This window comes from Zootoca vivipara, chromosome 12 (assembly GCF_965207765.1).
Source record: "Zootoca vivipara chromosome 12, rZooViv2.hap1.1, whole genome shotgun sequence".
Lineage (NCBI taxonomy): Eukaryota > Metazoa > Chordata > Lepidosauria > Squamata > Lacertidae > Zootoca > Zootoca vivipara.
The window spans coordinates 52,319,775-52,346,230 of record NC_142595.1 but is presented as its reverse complement, the minus strand read 5'-3'; the positions used below and the strand labels follow the sequence as shown (position 1 = coordinate 52,346,230).

At 46.3% G+C, this 26,456-nt stretch overlaps 1 protein-coding gene across 6 annotated transcripts; it reads right to left on the bottom strand.

Moving 5' to 3' along the window:
* Nucleotides 1-1,450: 1,450 nt before the first annotated feature.
* Nucleotides 1,451-26,057, bottom strand: LOC118094177 (N-acetyllactosaminide beta-1,3-N-acetylglucosaminyltransferase 4-like). Of its 6 annotated transcripts, none has more exons than XM_088655257.1 (5): nt 25,937-26,057; nt 8,475-8,554; nt 7,743-7,806; nt 5,391-5,990; nt 1,451-3,502 (listed from the first exon to the last, which is right to left on the bottom strand). In XM_088655257.1, the coding sequence occupies exons 4-5, from the start codon at nt 5,971-5,973 to the stop codon at nt 3,069-3,071; spliced, it is 1,017 nt and encodes a 338-aa protein (XP_088511383.1). In that variant the 5' UTR covers nt 5,974-5,990; nt 7,743-7,806; nt 8,475-8,554; nt 25,937-26,057; the 3' UTR covers nt 1,451-3,068. The 6 variants fall into 6 exon arrangements, with proteins under 6 accessions (XP_088511383.1, XP_088511381.1, XP_088511384.1 ...); XM_088655255.1 differs by lacking the exon at nt 25,937-26,057 and adding an exon at nt 18,771-18,902; XM_088655258.1 differs by lacking the exon at nt 7,743-7,806 and having other exon boundaries at nt 25,937-26,054.
* Between the last annotated feature and the right edge of the window lie 399 nt (nt 26,058-26,456).

Here is a 26,456-nt window from a genome sequence, read left to right as displayed (position 1 = left end):
CCCTTCTCCCGGACGCCACACCTGCCGAAATTCCTTATCCCGTGTCACAAACGTTGATGGGCTCCCCCCCCCCCCGCTGCCACGCAGGAATCTCACCTGAACTCAATGCAGAGTTAACCTGCAGAACTCACTCCCATGGAAGGCAATGGGGGCTGCTAAGCTAGTCGCCTTTAAAATAATCATAGAAGTCACTTTTCCAGAGTTTTCCCCAGAGGTTAAAATCCATATTGTGTCCTATATCTATTGTCCAGTGTGTCAATGAGGCTTTAGAATCATAGAATCGTAGAGTTGGAAGAGACCACAAGGGCCATCCAGTCCAACCCCCTGCCAAGCAGGAAACACCATCAAAGCATTCCTGACAGATGGCTGTCAAGCCTCTGCTTAAAGACCTCCAAAGAAGGAGACTCCACCACACTCCTTGGCAGCAAATTCCACTGCCAAACAGCTCTTACTGTCAGGAAGTTCTTCCTAAAGTTTAGGTAGAATCTTCTTTCTTGTAGTTTGAATCCATTGCTCCGTGTCCGCTTCTCTGGAGCAGCAGAAAACAACTTTTCTCCCTCCTCTATATGACATCCTTTTATATATTTGAACATGGCTATCATATCACCCCTTAACCTTCTCTTCTCCAGGCTAAACATACCCAGCTCCCTAAGCCGTTCCTCATAAGGCATCGTTTCCAGGCCTTGGACCATTTTGGTTGCCCTCTTCTGGACACGTTCCAGCTTGTCAGTATCCTTCCTGAACTGTGGTGCCCAGAACTGGACACAGTACTCCAGGTGAGGTCTGACCAGAGCAGAATACAGTGGTACTATTACTTCCCTCGATCTAGACGCTATACTCCTATTGATGCAGCCCAGAATTGCATTGGCTTTTTTCTTTTTCTACTTTTCCTTCTTTTCCCCTGTCCAGATTCGTGGACAGGGCTACAGGTGGCCAGTTGCCACGGTGTGTGCGGGTTTCCCATTGGGGCAACAATGCTGGACTGGATGGGCCCAATTTGGCCCGATCCTGCAGCCAAGCTCTTCTTATGCTCCTGCCTCTCTCGGCTCACCACCCCTGCTTGGTGCTTTCTCCTGAAGGGCCCCAACCCCAACTCTGGGATCACGATCACCTTCGCGGCTGCCACATCATCCGTCAGCAGCTGTCAGGTCGGACCAGTTTGCCTTTGCTTACAGGACACAGCAGAGTACAATTCTGCAAAATATATTTGTTTTCGGGGTGGGGTTGAAAGAAACAGTTTGGAATTTATTGGGTTTCCTGGCAATGTCGAGACTTGCCTGGACTCGCTCTGTTTGCACACAGAAACAGAGAACCGTAGAGTTTGCAGGGCCCCCCAGGGGTCATCCAGTCCAACCCCTTGCAATGCAGGAACCTCGGCTAAAGCATCCATGGCAGATGGCCACCCAACCTCTGCTTAGAAACCTCCAAGGAAGGAGAGTCTGCCACCATCTTTTTTCTTTTTTTAAAAAAAATTAATTTATTATACCTAATTATTACAAAACACATACAAAACACCCGCAAAATCTTACGAATTAACACATACATACACACTCATTACTTATAAACACATTTTTCATTTTAATAAGAAAGGAAAGATAGAAAAAAGAAAGAAAAGAAAGAAGAAACAAAACAAAGTAAAAAGAAGGAAAGGTAGAAAAAGAAAAGAAAAAAAAGGAGCAAATTAAAGAAAGAAATAAGAAAAGAGGATTTCCTCTGATCCTGAATTATATGTTTTGGTCTTACCCAGTCAGTCAACTTTGCTAAGTCTAAATATTCACATAATTTAATCAACCGTTCCTCATTAGTCGGAATGCAATTCTCTTTCCAATGTTGAGCCATCAACACTCTCGCTGCAGTTGTTGCGTATAGAAAGATGTTAACTTTCTCACTTGGGATGCCTCTGTTCAAAATTCCTAGTAAGTAAGATCCAGGTCTTTTACTGTGTGCTGTTTTTATCAATTTTTAAATTTCGTCATGTATCATATTCCAATATTTCTTTATCTGCCACCATCTGACGAAGACTGTCCCCCCCCCTTTCCAACAGCTCTTACCATCAGAAAGGAGCTCTGTGCCAGAGGGCAAACAGGTGGCCGGTAGCTAGAAGGACAAAAGCCAGCGCCAGGCCTGATTTCTGCTGGGATGCAAGGCTATGGCTATGGGAGAAGCAAGGCCGTTTTGGGGTGTGAATGCTGTTGAGCCCCTCCATCGTAGGCTCAGGTTGTTATATATGTATGCAAAGAAATTGTTTATCCTAAAGACACCAACGTCTCTGCTGTCTGCCCCTCGTTCCCTGAAAACTGAACCCTGGCGAAGTACCAAAAACCCCTAGAGCAGGCATCCCCAAACTTTTCGGCCCTCCAGATGTTTTGGACTACAATTCCCATCTTCCCTGACCATTGGTCCTGCTAGCTAGGGATCATGGGAGTTGTAGGCCAAAACATCTGGAGGGCCGCAGTTTGGGGATGCCTGGCCTAGAGTCTTGCACCTCTCAGAGATTGGGATAACTCAATGCACTCGAGAGATATGTATCTTTCCATATGCATAAAAATGTAATGTCGTCGTCACGCTCCTGTCAGCGCAGTCGCCAGTTCGGCCACGCGTGAAAACATCAACCTTCCCCTTGTAACTTTCATATTCTCCAGGTGTATTCAGAATGGGAGAATGGGTTCAGGGCATCTGTTCCGTGCCCGAAGATTGAGCAAAAGTTCGGATTCCTGTCGCCCACGAGCAACTGGAGGCTGTCTATGGCAGCCTCCCCCCAACACGGGGCAATGTTTTGGGCTGTGCGCAGGGCCCACCTGCACACACACTGCGCTGTTCCCAGGGGAGGTGGGAATGTGCTTTGCACGTAGGGTGTGCAACTTTGCACAATCTAGTCTGCGCAGGTGCTCCTGAGGAGCAGGGCAATGGCCAGGCGGATCCTTTCTGCTGTCTGAGGGTGTCTCGGCGAGCCTCTGCGAGATGTCCGATGCCCCTGGGAGCAGGCAGTCTAGCTCGGGAACGCAAGGGAGGCTGGCCCCCCTCTGCCTTCCGCCCCAGGGGCTCAGGCACAGACCAGCCTCCGCCACTCAGCTGACCCGGAGTTCCTGCCACACTTCCTCCATCCTTTCCGTCGAGATCCCGTGCACCGTCAGGGCCTCCCGGTACAACGCGATGTCGTCCTTGGGGATGCCCCAAACTTTGAAGCGCTTGTCGTGGCGGTGGGGGATCCCGGCGGCCAGAGTTAGGAACGCCATGTAGACGTCGTCGAGGGGGAAGACGGGGAGCTCCAGGGAGGCCTGGTGCAGGGCGGGGATGAGGGGGCCCGGCACCACGAAGCCCCCTCCAGAGGCAAAGTTGGGGTAGTATCGCTGCGGGTAGAGTGCAGTGGAGACGCCGTACTTCCCGACCCGCATCACGGCCGAGTGGAGCTGGATGTTCCCGTGGATGAAGCGGGAGGCGTTGGGGGTCTGAGCCAGGTACTCAGCCAGCGCCGGCAGGTTCACAAAGAGGTCATCGTCCCCTGGATAACCAACACAAAAGTGCTTTAGTAGCGGAGGGCCCCCCCTCCACTTTTCCCAGGCCCCGTAAACTCATCCCCAGTGGCCATCTTGATGGGCAAATGCAGGTCAAAGCAAATCTACGCACCACCTCGTTTTTTGTTTTGTTTTGTTTCGTTTTAACATTCAAGGTCCCATGAGCACATCCCACAAACGCAGGGCGATATCTCGTTTTCAACGGCATGATATATCACCAGCTAAACATGGTGTCATGCCAATATACCACAATGTCTGAAATAAGGATGGAGCTAGATAGGCACGGAGGTCCAGCTCCGAGGGCCTTCTGGCGGTTCCCTCCCTGCGGGAAGTGAGGTTACAGGGAACCAGGCAGAGGGCCTTCTCGGTGGTGGCGCCCTCCCTGTGGAACACCCCTCCCATGAAATGTCAAGGAAATAATAATAATAATAATAATAATAATAATAATAATAATAATAATTTATTTATACCCTGCCCATCTGGCTGGGTTTCCCAAGCCACTTTGGGCGGCTTCCAACCGAATATTAAAAACAGTACAGCATCAAACATTAAAAACTTCCCTAAACAGGGCCGCCTTTAGTTGTCTTCTAAAAGTAAAATAGTTACTTATTGCCTTGACATCTGCTGGGAGGGCGTTCCACAGGACGGGTGCCACTACCGAGAAGGCCCTCTGTCTGGTTCCCTGCAACTTGACTTCTCGCAACGAGCGAAATAAACAACTATCTGACTTTTAGAAGACACCTGAAGGGAAGTTTTTTATGTTTGATCTTTTACCATGTTTTTAATTAAAAGACGCCTGCTTCTTGGGAGAAAAGCAATGACAAACCTAGACAGCATCTTAAAAAGCAGAGACATCACCTTGCCTACAAAGGTCCGTATAGTTAAAGCTATGGTTTTCCCAGTAGTGATGTATGGAAGTGAGAGCGGGACCATAAAGAAGGCTGATCGCCGAAGAATTGATGCTTTTGAATTATGGTGCTGGAGGAGACTCTTGAGAGTCCCATGGACTGCAAGAAGATCAAACCTATCCATTCTGAAGGAAATCAGCCCTGAGTGCTCACTGGAAGGACAGATCCTGAAGCTGAGGCTCCAATACTTTGGCCACATCATGAGAAGAGAAGACTCCCTGGAAAAGACCCTGATGTTGGGAAAGATGGAGGGCACTAGGAGAAGGGGACGACAGAGGACGAGATGGTTGGACAGTGTTCTCGAAGCTACGAACATGAGTCTGACCAAACTGCGGGAGGCAGTGGAAGACAGGAGTGCCTCGTGTGCTATGGTCCATGGGGTCACGAAGAGTTGGACACGACTAAACAACTAAACAACAACAATGTTCTGTCGGGAGCTGCCCAGAGTGGCTGGGGAAACCCAACCAGATGGGCTGGGTATAAATAAATAAGAATTATTATTATTATTATTATTATTCCTGCATTGTGGTTTTTGCATAGCACACACGCACAGACAGACACATCATGACTTGCAATGATTATTGGTCGCCCTCCTCTGCACACCTTCCAGCTTGTCAACATCCTTCTTAAATTGTGCTGTCCAGAACTGGACACAGGATTCCCAGGCGTGGTCTGACCAAGCCAGAATATAGCGGAACGATTGCTTCCCTTGATCGGGACACTATTATTTCTGTCGATGCAGCCTAGAATAGCATTAGCCTTTTTTGCTGCTGCATCACACTGTGGGCTCACGTTCAGCTTTTGTGGTCCACCAAGACCCTTAGATCATCTTCACATGTACACTGCTAGTAAGCCGGGTGTCCCCCATCCTATCTTCGTGCACCTGCTTCTTCCTGCCTAAAAGAGCTAGGCCTCCTTCCTGGCACATCTGCCCGGCACCTTTGGCCCCAGCCAGCCCATGACGTACCTTTGAAGATGTAGGCCACACCCGGGCAGCTGGTGTGCACCCATTGCAGGAAGCAGCGTTCCTTCAGGGAGAGGTTGTGGTGCGACTCTGTGAAATCCCACATCAGGATGTCCCCGAACTCATCGTTCTCCTCCATCGCCAGGTTCATCTGCTTCTGGCTGGGCGACATGGCCATCAGGAACACGTGCCGAAGCCGGAAGCCCCCTACCTCCCTCGGCCGCGCCCAGGTGCGCCGCAGGGCCGCCCTCCTTGTGCTGGACCCTGGGTGGGACTTGATGGCCAGGAGAAGCAGCGGGGCGGCGGAGGCCTCCCGGCACCAGCCCTGCTCGCAGGTGAGCTCCCGGCACTGATATCGCTGCAGTTCAGGGAAGAGGTCGTTGTAGATGTCCAGGTTGAGGTGGTAGGTGAAGGTGCCGTCGCTCAGGGTGGTGCCGTTGGCGAGCGCCGGGGGCTGGAAGGTGGCGCAGCAGGGACAGGGCTCGGGGACCCACTGGGGCTCCATGCGGGCGAGGTGCCAATGCAAGGCAGCGAGGGTCAGGACGCCCCCAAGAATCACCGTGCAGAGCAGGTGGGTCCTCCGCATTCTGAGGCGGGGAAAACCTGTCCGGAAGAAAGAGGAGGAGGCAGGTCAGCTGGTGGGGACTGAGGACGCTTTTGCGCCCCCTAAGGAATCAGGCCCTTACTCAAATCCTATTTGCGTTCAAACGTTTTTACAGCATCCTGCAAACATTTCCCAATCCCCTTCAAGATACCACTCTTTCCGACCTCTAATTTTTACACGTCAAACTTGCCGTTTCTACATGTTCCATCAATATCAGCTGCTTTAGTAGGTACCACGCCGTTGCGACATTTTTGTGCTTATAATAGTCACGCTGCCATGGATGTGTAAAGAAAGGGAATTGTCGGGGAGAGGGGTTGGAGTTGGGTTTAGGGGGGGTGAGATATCTGCTTCAGTTATCCCTAGTAAGAAAAAAGTAAAAAAAAAAAAAAAGCTTCCGGTCTTTTGGGGTAAGTTGCCTTAAATGTATATTTTTCAACTCGTTATAATAATAATAATAATTTATTATTTATACCCCGCCCATCTGGCCGGGTTCCCCCGGCCACTCTGGGCGGCTTCCAAGAAACAGAAATTCTAAAATACAAACCACCTGTCCCTTTCGCTCTCTGCCCTCCTTCGTGCGGAGGGACGGTTGAACTCCGGAACTCCCTGCCACAAGATGCTGTGGCTTCAAAAGAGGGTTGGGTGAATTCGCAGAGGAAGAGAGGGCCATTGGTGGCTACTAGATAGGATGACTCTCTTCTGCCTCCACAGTCAGAGGGAGCGATGTTTTTATGAACGCCAATTTCTGGAAATGCTTTTATGAACGCCAGTTTCTGGGAATCGCAGGAGGGGAGGGTTCCTTAAATGGAGGCCCATTAGGGAGGTGTATAGCGTTATTACAGTATACAGTATATTTATTTATACCCTGCCTTTCCCCCCCTGATGGGCAGGAAGCTTTAAGACACAAACAGGAACAGGCTAAAAATATGGGGTAAATCTGTCATTAAAAGACAATTAAACCTTGATAGAATTAAAACCAGTGCTATTTTTTATTTATTTAAAAAAATATGTTTAGGGGTACTCTCGTTTACTGAAATACTGCCCCTCAATGAAGCCAAACTTAGATTCACAAAATGTTTAGGAGTATGCGTCCCCTATGCATCCCCCCCAGGAAAAAAAAAGCACCGATTAAAACTATATTCGTACATAAATTCTGTTTAAAACATACCAATAATTACAGTAAAAGCAGACCATCCTGTTCTCAATGGGGCAAAAAAATATATGCCTGCAATCAGGATTCGAACACAAGACTGCTCTCCCCTCCTGCGGTTTCCAGCAGCTGGCATTTGGAAGCATCGGCAGAGGCAGAGCACAGCCATCCTGGCTAGTAGCCGTCGATTGCCCTCTCCTCCTCCATGAATTGGTCCAGTCCTCTTTCAAAGCCATCTAAGTTCGTGGCCCTCGTTGCCTCATGTGGCAAGGAGTTCCGCAGTTCAATTGCGCGCTGTGTGCCGAGGAGCCGAGGGTTTGCTCTGCTTTGACAGAGCTCACTCACTGGCTCCTGCAGCACACAGAAGAGCTGGGTTGTTGCATGTTGTCTCATTTACCCGGGGAAGCCCTCGCCATGCAGAGTTCAAAAGCAGATCAAACTCCCTCGGAAGGTGATGGACCTCTCCTTCATTTTTTATCAGAGGCTGGGTGGCCTCCTGTCAGGGTTTCTCCAGCTGCGATCCCTGCGTTGCAGGGGGTCAAGCTGGATGACCTCCAGGGGACCCATGCAAGCCTACGATTCTGTGAAAGTTGGAGCTTACCGAGGAGAGGCGTTGAGGAGGGAGCAGGTGTTCTCTTCGCTGCCGTCCGTTTTTGACTAAAAGGCTGTCATGGGAGGGAGAAGAGACTTAAAAACAACAATTACTCAGAACGGTGCTATCCCATTGCGAGAAAGGACGTAAATCTCAAAGAGGCAGGAAGTCTCGGCGCCTGGAGTTGGACCAGTCTGACGACAGTGGATATTACAATGTACGCACAGCAAAGCAAGGAGCCGTTTCTTCTGTGCAATCTGGGCGCCTTGGACAAACTCCAGCTGGAGTCCTGTGTCCAGTTCTGGGCACCCCAGTTCAAGAAAGATACGGACAAGCTGGAACGTGTCCAGAAGAGGGCAACCAAAATGGTCAAAGGCCTGGAAACGATGCCTCATGAGGAACGGCTTAGGGAGCTGGGTTTATATATCCGAAAGGCTTCCCCATGGGAGAGGGAGGAAGCCTGCTTTCCTGCTGCTCCTGAGGGGAGGATGCGAACCAACGGATTCAAATCGCGAGAAAGGAGATTCCGACTAAACATCAGGAAGAACTCTCTGGTGCCAAAAGAGCTGTTTCCCGGAAGAACAGACCCCCTCAGAAGGCGGCGGTCTCTCCTTCATTGGAGGTTTTTAAGCAGAGGCTTGTCAGTGATTCTTAGCTGAGATTCCTGCATTGCAGCAGGGGGTTGGGCTGGATGACCCTTGGGGGTCCCTATCGGCTCTGCAGTTTTAGGATTCTACTCACAGTGAGTTGAAGGGGTGAGCCTGGCTGCCGTCGTCTTCCTCCTCCTCCTCTTCTTCCTCTTCCTCCGTCTTGGCGTCCCCCTTGTAGAAGAAGAAGACAGCAGGGAGGAAGGTGGGGGGGAAAGAGAACAAGGATGAGTTAGCTCAGCTGCCCATTCCTGAGTCTGGCGCCACCTCCTGGTGGCCTCCTTGCCTTCTGCCCTACCAGTCCCTCCCAGGTGAGCAGGGTCCACCAGGCCTGCCTGCTACTGCTTCCAAGCACCGGTGACTTCCCCGGAAAGCACGGTAGCAGCACAAGATCTTTTTGCAAAGGCTCTGTTTACCCAAGGCCCTTGCATATTTCCTTGAGGTGCTTTATCTGAACTCCAGTGTGCAAATACGGAGCTTTCTTAGCCTTGTCTGTTTGCTAAAAGCAACTTAATGAGATTCTGGAAAGGGTCCAAGGAAGTGAGCTGTATAATGCAATAATACGATTTGCAATTCTCTCTCCCTTGCCCTTCCTTTGGCGGGGAGATGACCGGGAAATGGCTGCAGGATGGAGAGCGAACGTTGCCTTAAAGGTTAAAGGTAAAGAACCCCTGGAAGTCTATAACACCCAACCCCCCCCCCTGCAATGCAGAAATCTTTCGCTCCGTGTGGGTCTCGAACCCGCGAAGCTGAGATGGAGAATCTCACGCTCTACCGATTGAAAGGAGCGGACACGGAGCAATGGATTCAAACTTCAAGAAAGAAGATTCCACCTCAACATTAGGAAGAACTTCCTGACAGTAAGAGCTGTTCGGCAGTGGAATTTGCTGCTAAGGAGTGTGGTGGCGTCTCCTTCTTTGGAGGTCTTTAAGCAGAGGCTTGACAGGCATATGTCAAGAATGCTTTGATGGTGTTTCCTGCTTGGCAGGGGGTTGGACTGGATGGCCCTTGGGGTCTCTTCCGACTCTATGATTCTATGATTCTAGGAGTGGAGGCGGTTCAGGAAAGCAAGGCAGGCCTTTAGGTTTCCGTTGCAACAGAGTCCCCCTCCCTGCTTTACAATGTTATAGGAAAATCCTTGGGCTCTCGCTTGGATTACCAAATATAGACAGACACCAGGCAGGAATAGAGAAGCGAAACAGCGCCAGCGGGCCTGGTCTTTAGTCAAAAATTGCAACACATGGGAGAAGCAGGCAGAAGCCCAGAACAATGGATGGCTCCCAGTTTTATCAGTTTTACAAAGATACCCACGGCAGCACTCCTAAAATTACATCATCACAAATTTGTCCCTTGACTGCCACCTCACACCCATCAAGGAAGACAAAAGAAATATTGACAAGTTCCTGGTTTCCCTGACATAAATTCCTGTAAAATAAAAAAAATTCCTTCAGTAGCACCTTAGAGACCAACTAAGTTTTTGTTTTGGTATGAGCTTTCGTGTGCATGCACACTTCTTCAGATACCAATCCTATGCACACGAAAGCTCATACCAAAATATCGACTCAGACCAATACGGCTACCTACCTGTAAATAAATTCCTGTGTTGTAGGAACCCCCCCCCCTTCATTCTTCTTATAATACATAGGTTCACTATCAAAGGGGGGGATCTTGGAGGGTTCACCCAATGCAACACATGACTTTCCACCTCCAACTGTGCCAGACAATCTTCTACACAATGGATTTTCCTCCCAAACTGGATTGACTCAGGATCAAATCAAAGAACAGCTATCACCTTCATAATGACTGTGAAACTTCTCTTTGTGAGGGGGTGAGAAGAGGCCAGGAGAAACTGGCCAGGTACTCAAATTTCTATCTCTGGACCCCTCCTTTCTGTGATGTATCGATGACATATTAGTGACATATTAGTGATGTATCTTTAGAGGTGTACCTTGGTGGTGGGATGCTAATAAAAAGGGAAGACCCCCTTTGTTCGGGGTCTCCATCTTGCTTCACCTTGTTGCAGGTGGGGGCCCTGTCGCGACAGTACTTTCTTTAATAATAAAGGCCAAGTCTACTGGCTGCTGTTTTGCTCTGATATTCTTGGCTGGAGTCTTGTTTTGTCCAAGGGGAGCCCTCAGATTTTCCGTTAACACCCTGCAACAACAGGAAGATAGCCCCAAACCTGACAGGTACATCGCAAGTTGGGTTGTGCACGTGAAATAAGCAAAAATCTGCCCTTATGAGGTTCTCCATCGGTCGGAGAATATAACAGAGGCCAACCAGAGAATTTTGAGAAGCAAAGACTTTTATTTTTGCTGTTGCAACAGGGTGCTTCCCCTCACACAAGAGATCAAGGAAGGAACCCAGAACAAAAGAGAACCTCCACTTTTATCAGTTTTCCCACCACCAAGAAACACCCCCAAAATACATCATTCCTACATCACAGCTAGTTAATCAATACCTCACAAAAAGGGAGGGTTCAAGGTAGAAATCTGAGCACCTTTGACACCTCTCCTAGTCCTCCTCTTACCCCTCCCAGGTGTGAATTCCTAAACACAAAGAGAAATTAACCGTTTTCCTAAAAGTTGATCACTATCTTTTGTTTGGAGGAGTCTTCCATTGTGAATGAGATGGCTCGTAGTCTGGCACCATTGATGGGGAAATGTCCAGTTGGCAGAGCCTCCGGCTTACAGGATTATGGCTCCCAAGTTGATAAGTCATGTGGAAATGTGTGTGTGATTCTGGCCAGAGAGAGTCAAAATGGTGTCAGTCAGGCCTGTCTTCCTGTGCTGCTTCAGACATGTGCCTGTACATTCATGTGCATGTTTATGAACAATTATTATATATATATATATATATATATATATATATATATATATATATATATAACCTTAAAATTTACAACACATGCAAAACAGATCGCGCTCAGAGTTCACAAGCCTTGAGCAATACATTCTATTTGCTTTTCCCTCCGGGAGCAGCCTGTGGAAATGGAGAAGACTTTGGTGCCACACAGTTTAACTGTCCCGGCCCCTGTTCCAACTCTGAGTGATTTGCATTCAGTTTTCTCTGAGTGATTTGCAAGTTGTAAAGTTTTGGTTTCCTCAAGAACTTCTTGCTAATTGCTTGGAAGGGGTCTCAGTGTTTAGCCGGAGGCTAAAGATGCCCTACGACTCCAAGCTGCGCTGCCCAAATATTACAAACTCAAATAAAGTGCTTATTTGTTCAAGGGACATTTCCTAATTTTTGAAGGGTTAAGGATTGGTTATCTGTGGAGTGTGTCCTGTCAGGTATTATTCGTGCTCTGGTCCTTGGGATCACGAGGAGTCGGACATGACTAAACGACTAAACAACAACAACAAGGTGCTACTGGAAGGAATTTTTGTATTTTGTTTCGACTACGTCAGACCAACACGGCTTTTATGGGATTTATGATGCAGTTTTAATGGGCCGCCACTATGGACGAAAGCACAGACCAGTTTGTTGTCCAAGTGGGGAGGTGAGTCTTCAATATTCTACGTTTGTATTTTTAACTAAAACCCTTCCCTGCAAAGGCTAATGTTTGAATGGCAACTGATTTAACCTTAACAGATTAGACAACTGGGTCAAAGCAAACAAGATGAATTTTAACAAGGAGAAATGTAAAGTACTACACTTGGGCAAAAAAAAAAATGAAAGGCACAAATACAGGATGGGGGACACCTGGCTTGGGAGCAGTACATGTGAAAAGGATCTAGGAGTCCTGGTAGACCACAAACTTGACATGAGTCAGCAGTGTGATGCAGCAGCTAAAAAAGCCAATGCAATTCTGGGCTGCATCAATAGGAGTATAGCGTCTAGATCGAGGGAAGTAATAGTACCACTGTATTCTGCTCTGGTCAGACCTCACCTGGAGTACTGTGTCCAGTTCTGGGCACCACAGTTAAAGAAGGATATTGACAAGCTGGAACGTGTCCAGAAGAGGGCAACCAAAATGGTCAAAGGCCTGGAAACGATGCCTTATGAGGAATGGCTTAGGGAGCTAGGCATGTTTAGCCTGGAGAAGAGAAGGTTAAGGGGTGATATGATAGCCATGTTCAAATTGTTATAAGAATTTTGAGGTCATATATATATATATAATAATTGTTCATAAAACATGTACATGAATGTACAGAAACATGTCTGAAGCAGCACAGGAAAACAGGCCTGACTGACACCATTTTGACTCTCTCTGACCAGGTGTTCCTCTGCAAGGAAGAAGGGGGGTGGGGGGAACCTTCTCATTGTCTCAGGAATTAAAGTGATAATCCCTGGCATCCTGATACCTGACTGCCAGACAAAAGGGTGTGATTAACTTGGCTGGGAAACAGGGAAATGTAAATATCTCTCAATTTTGTTGATTAGGTTTGGGGGGGCAGGGGGCAGGGTCCAGACTGCTCAGATTACTGCCACCAGACCTCCCCTTTCATGATGTACCTATGATGAATCTAGGGAGGGGGGGTCTTGGGCTACACCCCTTCTGTGACATATGGATGATGCTTCTGGGGGGTGGGCTGAAACCAATTTCAAATCTCTTTTTAAGGGCAAGACATCTTTGTTTGGGGTTCCTTCCTTGTTCTCCTGTGTGAGAGGAAGGACCCTGTTGCAACAGCAAAAATAAAAGTGCCTTGCTTCGCACGTCCTGGTTTGGTCTCTGTTATTTGGTGGGCAGGAGACGCTTAAACTTTGTCTGCTTGCCAGGATACCTGGACTCTTCCTGGGTCAAGGATCCACTTAATTCTAGGGCCGTGTAGCTCTGCAAAATTTTTACAACAGTTTGGCGACCACTTCGGGGACCCAGTTTTGCCTTGAGCTCCGGGTTCACTGAGGAAGGGGAGCCCAGCGCGCCCTTGCCTCTTTTGCAGGGGGGTAAACCAACCTCAGGACCCGAGGCACTTGGTAGTAATTGAGAGTCCAAGCGGGACCCCCAGGACGAAGCAACGTTTAAAGGGACAAGGCTGTTTTTTTTTCAGGAACCAGTTGGAAGCTGGAGACAACGGGATTCGACTGAAAGGATCGGTCGTGAGTATTAAAAGGGGACACCTTGGGTGAGCTAAGAACCACAGCAACTAAAAATCTATTTCTCCACTTGGACTATCCTTTTCTACTCTCCTCTTTGGACCTTAGTTGCAGCAAGGCTGCCAGGCACAGTTACAGAGTAGAACTGAGGTCCCGGGCAACAGTCTTTACGTTAAACGCAGAGCTTAGAAAGACTGTCCCAGCTCCCTTCTGCCAAACTGAGCAGAAGTCTGAGCAAACTGTCGCTTTTCTACCAATCTGGGAATCTGGCTATCCCAGCTCTGTTTCCTATTCCTCTGCTCTTAATCTTCGGGTGAAGACGCCCCCCTGCCACGGCGACCCTCTGTATTCCTCAGTTCCGACCTGACATTGCGTAGGCAAGCGTTCAGTAGGACCTGAGTCTAGTGTGTAAGAGGCAGGGAAGTTGCTGTGGAACCCTCAGGCAATTGATGACCAGTGGGAGGGTTCCAATAGGGTTTTAGCTGCACCAGGCCGCCTAGTAGTTAGTGCACGCGAACGGCAGGCAGGAACACCACTAGGACGTGGGGGTGAGTCATAGACTCGGGAAGTTAAGAGTGTCCAGGAACAGGGTCGGGGACCCGAACTGCAGTATAAAAAGGCTTAAGTAAAATGGGTGCAACCCACTCTAAGGAATTCCTTTCCCAGACTCCCAACCGAGGCAAAGCACAACTGAGGCTTGGCTCCGGTAAGGACTTTGAGGATGAAAGTCCACTCCAATTCGTTCTCTTAAATTGGCACGAAATCCCCGGGGCGGACAAGCTTGAAGGGAACCAATTGCAAAAACTTTGTAAGAAAAAAACACTGGGTCCGATTTACTATGGACCACCCAGATGAGGGGAAATGGCTACCAGGAGGTTCCTTTAACATACAGTGAATCTCCGCTTTAAAATTAACCCTGGTGAACTCTGAATGAGAAAAGTTTTGTGAGGAATCCTACAAAGTATGTTATGGTATAAAATTATATATGTTTGCATGTTACATGTTGTCTGTGTTGTCTGTGAAGTGTATGTGCGTCTGATCCTTGTGTCTGCTATAGTTCATTGTTCCCCTTAAAGTAAATGAGAGATATAATCCAGGTTTAGGAAATTAGGGGTTTGTGTAAAATTTGGCCATGACACCCACAGACTGCCTTTTTTAAAGCATGCATAGTTTAAAATAATATAATAATAAGGCAAGCTTGCTTAAATAATCTTATGTAAGGGCTTGATCAACCCAAAAACAATGGCAAATATTTAAAAGAGTGGAGGTAGTGTGTAAAGGTTTGTTTTAAAGAGGCTGTAGAAGGCCATTTTTTCCTCTCCAAAAGTAAAAAGAGGGGGCAGGATGAAGGAAAATAAGAGTAGTAAGTTTGAAAATGCTTGCTCAATGCTTTGAAAATATTTTGAAACTTGAAAATGTTCACTTCATGAGGTGTGCAAATGTTTGTTATTGAGAGAGGCTCTAAAAGGGAGTCTTCCTCCAAGTGACTAGAGGAATATTGACTAAAGGAAAATTGAACAGCTATTCCTATAAAGGTGAATTGTTTGTCAAAGGTAGAGCTTCCATAGCCAGGAATTGTCTATCTGAGTCTAGTTTTAACTTCAATTGTGTTGGACAGAAGGGTTATTGTTGGGCTCCTAATATCAGTCTCTTAAGAAAAAAACAACTCATCTGCTCAAGGGTTCTGTATAAAGTTGGTATTTTCATTCAAATCTTGTGAATCCTGTATCTTAGAGGGTTAGACTAAATGACCTCAGGGTCCCTTCTAACCCCCATTTTAGAGCTATGTGAAAGGCAATGTGTCTGATGTGGTGATGGGTTGAAATTCAGCCCAGCTCTGCTTTCTGGCAAGGAAAGATTATTGGTTTTCAGAGTTGGAACAAGAGTGTAATTGTTTTTTTTTATGGAGTGATTATATAAGTTTTTATCACATTGTCTATTAAGGTTTAAAGTTTAAGCACATATGAAAGTCTTGAACATTTCCCAATCTTTATCCAATCTTAAGGTTTGCTAAAGGCTTCTATATAACGTTGGTACTTTTAATCTTCCCCTTCCTTATTTTTCCCTTAGTACACACATGTGCTTCCGTGATAGGGCATAGCCTGTGTTTCCTTCCCAGTCAGGCGTCTGTACTCAAATGTATGTGTATCCTAAGGGCAGTGATAGTGTTGAGATCCCCATATTTCAGAAGGGGGGGACTAGATTACTCAAGATCCCTTCCAACCCTTTCCAACCCCAACCCCCTGCAGGCCTATTTTCAAAAGGATGTTTTACAGGAAACCAAATTGACATTTTATCTCTTTGATCACAACCTAAGAAGGAGGACCTAGAAAGCTATAACGTTTCAGCAAGGTTTAGAAGTGCTGGCATAGAAGTACTGTTAACTTCCTCCCAGTGACTCGAAGGCAGACAAGAAAACCCCCTTGTTGGAGATACATGCAAAAGCAGCAAGAATTATCTCAAGTTCACCTGATTGCCTCAAGATATACAAGTGGCGTATAATTAATAATTTGAAGGTTTTGTGCATTATGTGTTATATAGGAACACTGAAATGTGTCAAATGACTTTGGGACAAAGGGGGAAAGTGAATTGCAAGGACATTCTCTCTCCTTGACCTCAAGACTCTGTGCCCTAGGATTTAAAAGCAGCCGGAATTGTCTCAAGATCATGATGGCCTCAAGACATACAACTGATATATGATTATGTTTTATGTTGTGTGATATTCGACAGAAACATTGAACTATGTCTGACAGTATGTTATTTCCACAAGGAGGGGGGGTGAACCAATTTTGTGTTTAATTGTTTTTTTATGTTTAATGTATAGTGTCCCAATGATTTTTTTTGTATTATTGTATGCCTTTTAAAGGATCAGGATATTGCATAGTCCAGTATTTAGATTAGATCAACTTATGACCACGTTTTCTTGTCCCACCTGGCACTCTGCAGTGTGCCAGCCTTCTTACACAATTTTAGATTGTTTTAAATCATTTTACCAAGAATAAGCCCCAAGATCCATGAAACACCAGATAAATGTAGGTATTTATGTCTTGATTTAACAGGAATGATCCCTTTTAGAGTTAAATTTGACTAATTTGGACATGTTTTATGGGGCTGTATAAATTCTAATTGGGTCAGTTCTAATTGGGCAAGTGTATCCAAGGTGCAAGTAGCTTTCTTCCTTTAAGAGCAACTGGGCAACTCCCTACAGTGCAAGGCCAGAGCCTATAATAAAGGCCCATAGGAAGCCCAAGGCAAAGGCATCTCTCTCATGACATGTCCAAACCTGTGGCAGCTATGGGGGGTGCCAGGCGACATGGTCAATATGAAAGCCCTAAGGGGATTCACCAGGGATTGTTGCTGTTGTGCCACGATGGAGGTGTGCAACCAGAGGAGAGCTAGCTTTTGACACCTGAAGAACACACAAAAGGGTAAACAAACAAACTGCACTTTCCAGTCAATATTGGTGGACCATCCTGTTAAATGAAATACGTAGACCATTTTTGAGAAATGCTTCTCCCAAAGTACTAAAACAACACATCTGGTTATTCTTTTGTGGGGCAACAATTTTTAAGAAAAATTATAGCCCCAAATGGGGGATATTGTTATAAGAATTTTGAGGTCATATATATATATATAATAATTGTTCATAAAACATGTACATGAATGTACAGAAACATGTCTGAAGCAGCACAGGAAAACAGGCCTGACTGACACCATTTTGACTCTCTCTGACCAGGTGTTCCTCTGCAAGGAAGAAGGGGGGTGGGGGGAACCTTCTCATTGTCTCAGGAATTAAAGTGATAATCCCTGGCATCCTGATACCTGACTGCCAGACAAAAGGGTGTGATTAACTTGGCTGGGAAACAGGGAAATGTAAATATCTCTCAATTTTGTTGATTAGGTTCTGGGGGCAGGGGGCAGGGTCCAGGGTGCTCAGATTACTGCCACCAGACCTCCCCTTTCATGATGTACCTATGATGAATCTAGGGAGGGGGGGTCTTGGGCTACACCCCTTCTGTGACATATGGATGATGCTTCTGGGGGGTGGGCTGAAACCAATTTCAAATCTCTTTTTAAGGGCAAGACATCTTTGTTTGGGGTTCCTTCCTTGTTCTCCTGTGTGAGAGGAAGGACCCTGTTGCAACAGCAAAAATAAAAGTGCCTTGCTTCGCACGTCCTGGTTTGGTCTCTGTTATTTGGTGGGCAGGAGACGCTTAAACTTTGTCTGCTTGCCAGGATACCTGGACTCTTCCTGGGTCAAGGATCCACTTAATTCTAGGGCCGTGTAGCTCTGCAAAATTTTTACAACAAAATATATAAAAGGATGTCAAATAGAGGAGGGTGAAAGGTTGTTTTCTGCTGCTCCAGAGAAGCGGACACGGAGCAATGGATTCAAACTACATACAAGAAAGAAGATTCCACCTCAACATTAGGAAGAACTTCCTGGCAGTAAGAGCTGTTCAACAGTGGAATTTGCTGCCAAGAAGTGTGGTGGAGTCTCCTTCTTTGGAGGTCTTTAAGCAGAGGCTTGACAGGCATATGTCAAGAATGCTTTGATGGTGTTTCCTGCTCCAGAGCAGGGGGTTGGACTGGATAGCCCTTGTGGTCTCTTCCAACTCTATGATTCTATGATTCTATGGTTTGGGGAAAGTATGGGGCGGATGCCTTGACTGGATTTATCTGGACAGAATGGAATGGACACCTAAATCTGCATGTAATGTGAGGATTCTTGGACTGATTTGGCAGAAATACCAGCCTGTGAAGAGATGCTGCGAACTTATACAGGGGAATCCTGGACATAAAAACACACAGAAATATATTGTTTGATTTATCTCGCTTGTTGGAAGAACTCAGAGGCTGTGGGAAATCAAGAGGATTAACACCAGAATGACTTACGGGAACCATCAGAAATGAATATTGAAGCAGTAGAAGTATGAGATGTCCAGATCGCCTCCAACCTCAGAGCATGGTTTAGTCTCCCCCCAAAAATTATAATTTGGCATAATATTTGGATTGTTTAATTACTGAATAATTTGTATAATTTGGAATATAGGGTGTGATTTGATTATATAATAATAACAACAATGATTTATTCTTTATACCCCACCCATCTGGCTGGGCTTCCCCAGCCACTCTGGGGCAGCTTCCAACAGAATATTGAAATACGATAATTTATTAAACATTAAAAGCTTCCCTAAACGGAAGCATGTGCCGCGATTCCGGCACTGGAATCACACACACCCCAACCCTCCACTTCTGTACGATTCCGTAACCACAAAAAGCACGAGCTGAAACCAGTAAGGCAGCCTTATAAAACCACACCGAAACGGATAAAAAGGGCAAGGAAACAGACCTTTGGAGGATTGAAACACGTGAACGAGGGTCTTTACAGATCGAAGGGAGCCTGGTCTCAAAGGAACATCTCTGCAGGACTTGCCCCAGAACAACAGGTGGCTGGTGTTTGTTTGTTCCACAAGCAGCAGAGGGAGTTGGCAACCAGAGAACAGCGACCTTTGTACAATCTGCAGGGGGCAGAACCACGGCTAGAGCATCCTAGAAATGACCTAACATTGGGTTAGAGCACTGAGCGTTCATCTCATGGTCAAAGGCCTGGAAACGATGCCTTATGAGGAGCGGCTTAGGGAGCTGGGTATGTTTAGCCTGGAGAAGAGAAGGTTAAGGGGTGATATGATAGCCATGTTCAAATATATAAAAGGATGTCATATAGAAGAGGGATAAAGGTTGTTTTCTGCTGCTCCAGAGAAGCGGACATGGAGCAATGGATTCAAGCTACAAGAAAGAAGATTCCACCTAAACATTAGGAAGAACTTCCTGACAGTAAGAGCTGTTCGGCAGTGGAATTTGCTACCAAGGAGTGTGGTGGAGTCTCCTTCTTTGGAGGTCTTTAAGCAGAGGCTTGACAGGCATATGTCAAGAATGCTTTGATGGTGTTTCCTGCTTGGCAGGGGGTTGGACTGGATGGCCCTTGTGGTCTCTTCCAACTCTACGATTCTATGATTCTATGTAGGCCAGCAGTGCCCACACTGGCTGGCAGGGGCTCTGCACGGCTTCAGGCCCAATTCCTCCCCGGATTTTGAACCTGGGACCTTCTCGCGGTTCAAATGAAAGGCTGGTTTGAATTACCGAGCGTTCAGAAGCTGCTGAACCGGACCCTTCGGTCTCAGGGCTGCCCTGCTTGGAGGCCGGGGCCTTCTGCATGCCAAGCAGGTGTTCTGCCCGCTCAGCCCAGGCGACCACCCAGGTCTGTATCCTGATGGAAATTATACAGGCTTTGTCCCGATTCTTAAAATCCCAAAGCGGGATGTTTCGAACCCTCTTGCCCTGCAAGGATTCCCCCAAGCGCTCTTAAAAGTCTATATCAGAGGTACGCAACCTAAGGCCTGTGGGCTGGATGCGGCCCAATCGCCTTCTCAAACTGGCCCGTGGACGGTCCGGGAATCAGCATGTTTTTTCATGAGTAGAATGTGTCCTTTTATTAAAATGCACCTCTGGGTTATTTGTGGGGCCTGCCTGGTGTTTTTACATGAGTAGAATGCGTGCTTTTATTTAAGATCCATCTCTGGGTTATCTGTGGGGCATAGGAATTCGTTTATCCCCCCCCCCCCAAAAAAAATATAGTCCAGCCCACCACATGGTCTGAGGGATGGTGGACCGGCCCACGGCTGAAAAAGGTTGCTGATCCCTGGCCTATATCTTCTCATGCTTGCAAGAAGTTACCGTATTTACTCGAATCTAATGCTCACCTCTTTTTTGGCCAGGTTACGTTGCAATAATCAAGGTGTGCGCATTGGATGCAAAGGCATATTTGCGTTTGCCAGCAAGTACATTTTTTGGTTTCAAGGTCCTGAAAACCGAGGTGTGCGTTAGATTCGATGGCCCGTTAGACACCAGTAAAAACGGTATTTCAGGCAGACGAGCAAAGTCTGCCCTTATGCCAAGGCAGGCCGAAGGCCACTTAGCCGCTTTGCTTCTCAATATTCTCTGGTTGGCCTCTGTTATTTTCTCCTACCAATAGAGAAATGGGGAAAAGGAGCAGTTTTTTTTCCTTATAACTGCTCCCTCCAATTGTGGAAGCCAGAGCACAGGCACCCTACCATTGACTCCAAGAGTTGTCACCCTGCCCACCTGCTCACTTACCTGCTGAGGCCCAGAGCAAGAGGCTGGTCTGCCCAAGGAGGTGTAGGAAATGAGAGGGGAATGCAAAGCCAAGGCTCCGCCCCCTAATAGCCAGAGGAGATGCTCTTCTGACTCCGCCCATCGCTGGCTCCGCCCACCAGGCTCCCGCTCCAACCCCCACCTGCTGCAAAAAGAGGGCTAAACTCAGATTCTATGAAATGGGCACGTTGCAAAGAGGTTCTCATCCAATACGGAGGCTTCCAAACAGAATCGGCCCCTTTGGTTCCCAAAGCGGGTGGTGGCACTGGCACACGCACACACACACACAGAGGAATGTGTCGTAGAATCTTAGAGTTGGAAGGGACCCCAAGGGTCATCTAGTCCAACCCACGGCAATGCAGGAATCTCAGCTAAATCTCATTGACGCTTCTGGAGCGGAACACCTTCCTCGCTTCCTTGTTTCAAGTTTTCCTGCTCTTATCGCTTCTGGCACATCGGCCTTGCTTCTGTTTGCATTGGCATTTTATGAGTTGTGATAAAATGATTTTATGATTTTTTTGAGCCATCTCACCCCTTGCTTTTTCCTGTAAAACCAATTGCAGTCGTTAACAGTCGTCCACAAGTTCACCACACCTATTCGCCAACCACCCGTTCCCACTACCCTTCTGAGTAATACCCCTCCCCACCCTCTCACTTCTCTTTCAGTGTATCTGAAGGTATTTCAGTGTATCTGAAGGTACTACACTTGGGCAAAAAAAATGAAAGGCACAAATACAGGATGGGTGACACCTGGCTTGAGAGCAGTACATGTGAAAAGGACCTAGGAGTCTTGGTAGACCACAAACTTGACATGAGTCAGCAGTGTGATGCAGCAGCTAAAAAAGCCAATGCAATTCTAGGCTGCATCAATAGGAGTATAGTGTCTAGATCAAGGGAAGTAATAGTACCACTGTATTCTGCTCTGGTCAGACCTCACCTGGAGTACTGTGTCCAGTTCTGGGCACCACAGTTCAAGAAGGATACAGATAAGCTGGAATGTGTCCAGAAGAGGGCAAACAAAATGGTCAAAGGCCTGGAAATGATGCCTTATGAGGAACGGCTTAGGGAGCTGGGTATGTTTAGCCTGGAGAAGAGAAGGTTAAGGGGTGATATGATAGCCATATTCAAATATATAAAAGGATGTCATATAGAAGAGGGTGAAAGGTTGTTTTCTGCTGCTCCAGAGAAGCGGACACTGAGCAATGGATTCAAGCTACAAGAAAGAAGATTCCACCTAAACATTAGGAAGAACTTCCTGACAGTAAGAGCTGTTCGGCAGTGGAATTTGCTACCAAGGAGTGTGGTGGAGTCTCCTTCTTTGGAGGTCTTTAAGCGGAGGCTTGACAGGCATATGTCCAGAATGCTTTGATGGTGTTTCCTGCTTGGCAGGGGGTTGGACTGGATGGCCCTTGTGGTCTCTTCCAACTCTAGGATTCTATGATTCTATGAAGAAGTGTGCATGCACACGAAAGCTCATACCAACGACAAACTTAGTTGGTCTCTAAGGTGCTACTGGAAGGAATTTTTCTATTTTGTTTCGAAAATAGCCGATTGTTAATTAAAGCCGTGTGCATCCAAATATTTTACGCTCCACCGTTCCTTCACCCCGAGAAAGAATGCATGAAAAATGCTTTTTCATGTGACACTTTTTGTTGTGTATTCTTGTTCAGCCTTCAAGAGTATATCAGAGCATATATTTATTTTGGCATGTATTTTTAAAAATAAACATACAATTGACAGTTGCTGCCTTGGTTGTATTGGGTTGAGCAAACTGTTACTGTACTTTTTTGGTCAGTGCTTTTTTTCCTCTGGAAAAGGCTCAGCAGGCCAGAGGAAGGCGCTCTGCACATGCTCAAAGGAAGGGCTGCACAGGGCTCCAGGATCCTGCCCAAGCCTCACGCCTCCTCCCCCAAGCCCAGGAAGGTCCCAGGGCAGCTATTTAAGATTCAGAATTAAGAACTGTTAAAACAATATTACAGCCGCAGAAACATGGTCCTCCCAGGAAAATAAACCAGGGAAATTTGATTTCCTTGAACTGGAAGCAGGATGCAGGCATTAGTTTCCTGCAACAACGGAGTAAGGAGCCTTTAAAAAAAAATATATATTTATTAAAGTTTTCTTGGTTTATGTTGAAAAAAGTTTTGACGCCACTGCTGCCACCCCCCCCCCAATTCTTCCCCTTTTAGGATCCATCAGTTAAATGTGCCAAAACATTTAGCCCGATTACTAATTGCATCAAACTGGAAAGGGGGGGAAAGTACCAGCATTAAGGGAATGGCGGAACAAATTATTAGATTACGCAGAAATGGCTCTACTGACGAACAAACTAAGGGGTAATTCAAAACAACCCTTTATTCAAAAATGGGATATGTTCAAGAGATATTTACAAAAACAGTGATGTAACATCTACGGCAGCATTCGAATGACCCTTGTGTTAAGTAAATATTAAGAAAGAAAGGGAAACGGTACAACATGTTGTAAGAAAGTATTATAAAGTATATTAAGAATAAGGTAGTAATTATAAGTACATTCAATATTACAAACGTTAATTACATTGGGAAATGATGGGAAGTTTACTTTACTTTATTTTACTTTATCTTATTTTCTCTTAGTTTAGTTAGAAAATATGTGGAAAGAGCAATTTAATATTTAACTGTAGATTTATGTGAGGTTATTTTTTTTCTTTGTATGTGTGGATTTAAGATACTGTACGATATCTATGAATTACACGTTTAAACAGCATTTAACACCTGACTGTCGTACGCAAGACCCCCCACCCCAATCCCTTATCTCTCCCCCCCCCGCACCCACCAATTCTGACAGATAATAATTCTGGCAGCTGTTAAGAGATGTTGCAATCGTTCCCTGTCCTCTGCTAGAACAGTTCATTCATCCTATCCAAATAAGAAATACGGGTCCCAGGAGGAAGGTGTTTAGACAATCCATACTCTATCAGCCTGAATATAAGCCGCACTCCCCCCCCAAAAAAAATCCCTATTGCGAAAAGTTAAAGTGCAGCTTAAATTCGCGACCTTACCAAAATGGGCTTTTCCAATATTGCTGCTGAAACAGACATACGGTAAAACAGAACAACAAAAAAATGTTTTATTGCCGATTTGCGAGCTTGAGACTGTTGTGCAATTAATTCTAATGCCGTTCATTGCTCCCCCCCTATTTAACAGCTCAGTATTGATTTTTTTTTAAATTTGCATTTACGGGGCTATGAACAGGAGTTTAACCCACTTGCAGGTCGTCTCTAGTACCCGTACAATTTTCTTCTACATTTGCCATTTACGGGTGTGAGTGCCTGCATAATTTTAAGGGAGCGGCTTACATTCGGGTATTGAATTGTCTTTCTTTCTCGCCCCCCCCCCATTGAATTTTAAAGGTGTGGCTTATTTGCTGGTGCGGTTTATATTGGGGCCAATATGGTACAGTCATACCTCGGTTTAAGTACACCTCGGTTTGAGTATTTTCAGTTTAAGTACTCCGCGGACCCGTCTGGAACGGATTAATCCACTTTCCATTACTGTACTTTCAATGGGAAAGTTCGCTTCAGGTTAAGTACAGACTTCCGGAACCAATTGTGTTTGTAAACCGAGGTACCACTGTACTTCCGTCCCCATTGCTAGATCTTCCCTAGGTCCTTGTCCCATGTACAACGGGCTACACAGGTGTCCCCCCCCCCCCGTCTTCTATTTGTGCAGCTGGCTCTTTTTGCCTACGGGTAGAACCTTACATTTGTTCCAACTGAAATTCATGTTGTTAGTTTGGGCCCAGGTCTCCAATCCGTTAAAGTTACCATATTACCCTGTTTCTCCGAAAATAAGCCATACCCATAAAATAAGCCGTAGCAGGATTTCTAAGCATTTGGGCAATACTGTATAAGCCATACCCTGAAAATAATACATAGTGATAGGCGCATTTCTGGAGGGCGCCAAGGAAGAGGCTAGGCTGGACCCGTAATTTAAAAAATAAGACATCCCCTGAAAATAAGCCACCGTGGGGGGTTTTTTGAGGAAAAATAAATATAAGACTGTGTCTTATTTTCGGAGAAACACGGTATTGAATCCAGATTCTGTCTTCTGCGGTATTAGCTACCCCTCCCAGTTTGGTGTCATCTGCAAATTGGAGAATCTCCTCAATTCCTCCGTCCAAGTTGTTGATAAAGACGTTGAACAACAACAGGCCCAGGCACCCCACTATTTTCTGGGATGGCGAGGAACCGTAAGTGAGCGCTCTTTGGGTTCAACGGTCATTCAGCCAGCTGCAAATCCACCTAGCAGTTACGTTGCCCAGTCCACATTTTACCCACTTCTCCGCAAGAGTATCAGGGGGGACGAGACAAGAGCCTTCCTGAAATAAAGATACACTACATCCACAGCTTTTATTTGCTTTGAAAAAGAAAATAAAAGCAATGACAAACCTAGACAGCATCTTAAAAAGCAGAGACATCACCTTGCCTACAAAGGTCCGTATAGTTAAAGCTAGGGTTTTCCCAGTAGTGATGTATGGAAGTGAGAGCTGGACCATAAAGAAGGCTGATCGCCGAAGAATTGATGCTTTTGAATTGTGGTGCTGGAGGAGACTCTTGAGAGTCCCATGGACTGCAAGAAGATCAAACCTATCCATTCTGAAGGAAATCAGCCCTGAGTGCTCACTGGAAGGACAGATCCTGAAGCTGAGGCTCCAATACTTTGGCCACCTCATGAGAAGAGAAGACTCCCTGGAAAAGACCCTGATGTTGGGAAAGATGGAGGGCACTAGGAGAAGGGGATGACAGAGGACGAGGTGGTTGGACAGTGTTCTTGAAGCTACCAACATGAGTTTGACCAAACTGCGGGAGGCAGTGCAAGACAGGAGTGCCTGGCGTGCTCTGGTCCATGGGGTCACGAAGAGTCGGACATGACTAAATGACTAAACAACAACATCCACAGCCTCCCCCTGATCCACCAAGCTTGTAACTCCATAAAAACAAACAAACAAACACAGCAGCAACAACAAAAGAGATTAGTCTGGCATGACTTGTTTTTGAGAAACCACTGCTGGGTTTTAGCAATCACAGCATCCTTTTCTAAGTGCTCACTGACCAGCTGGATAGAGCATGGTGCTGATGCCAAGGTTGCAGGTTCAACCCCTTGAAGGGACGTATTCCTGCATTGCAGGGGGTTGGACTAGATGATCCTCAGGGTGCCACCCAACACCATGATTCTATTAACTTATGTCCTATTGACCTCTGCTTTAAAAAGCTCCCACAAAGGAGAGCCCAACACCGCAGAGAACCTCGAGGGCCCCCAATGTTGCTGGCCAGGTCTTGCAGCGTAGCACTCACCCTGTACTAACCTGGGAGGAGGCTCTGTTCGCAGCAACCGGCTGTCCGGCGTCACAGCGCAGTGTCTCTACCCCTCCAAAGGAAGCTGTGGTCTGGATTGTGCAAGCGTGGGTGGCGTTTCGAGCCCCACAGACGTGCTAATGATGGGGAAAGGCAGAGAGTTTGGAGGCTTCCTGCTGTTTGTCATGCTTGTATAGCAGGGTGGGTCTATGCAATAGGGTGGATCATAAAATATTTTTTTTGAAAATGTTTCCTCCCTTGATCTTATCTCAGGCGTATGGTATAAACATAGTCAAATTTCAAATTTGGGACAAATCGGTTCATATTTAGGCCCTGCTCCTACAGATTGAAATTTTGCCTCGCTACCAGTGATAAAAACATAGGAATTTGACTCATTTAATTCTCAGCATGTTAAATTGTGAACTAATAAACATAAGTTTTAGGTATTATGCGGAGCAATAATAGTTGCATACTATTATTTTCTGCAATGTTTATTTATTTAAGATAAAAACATGTTGATAATTTACATGA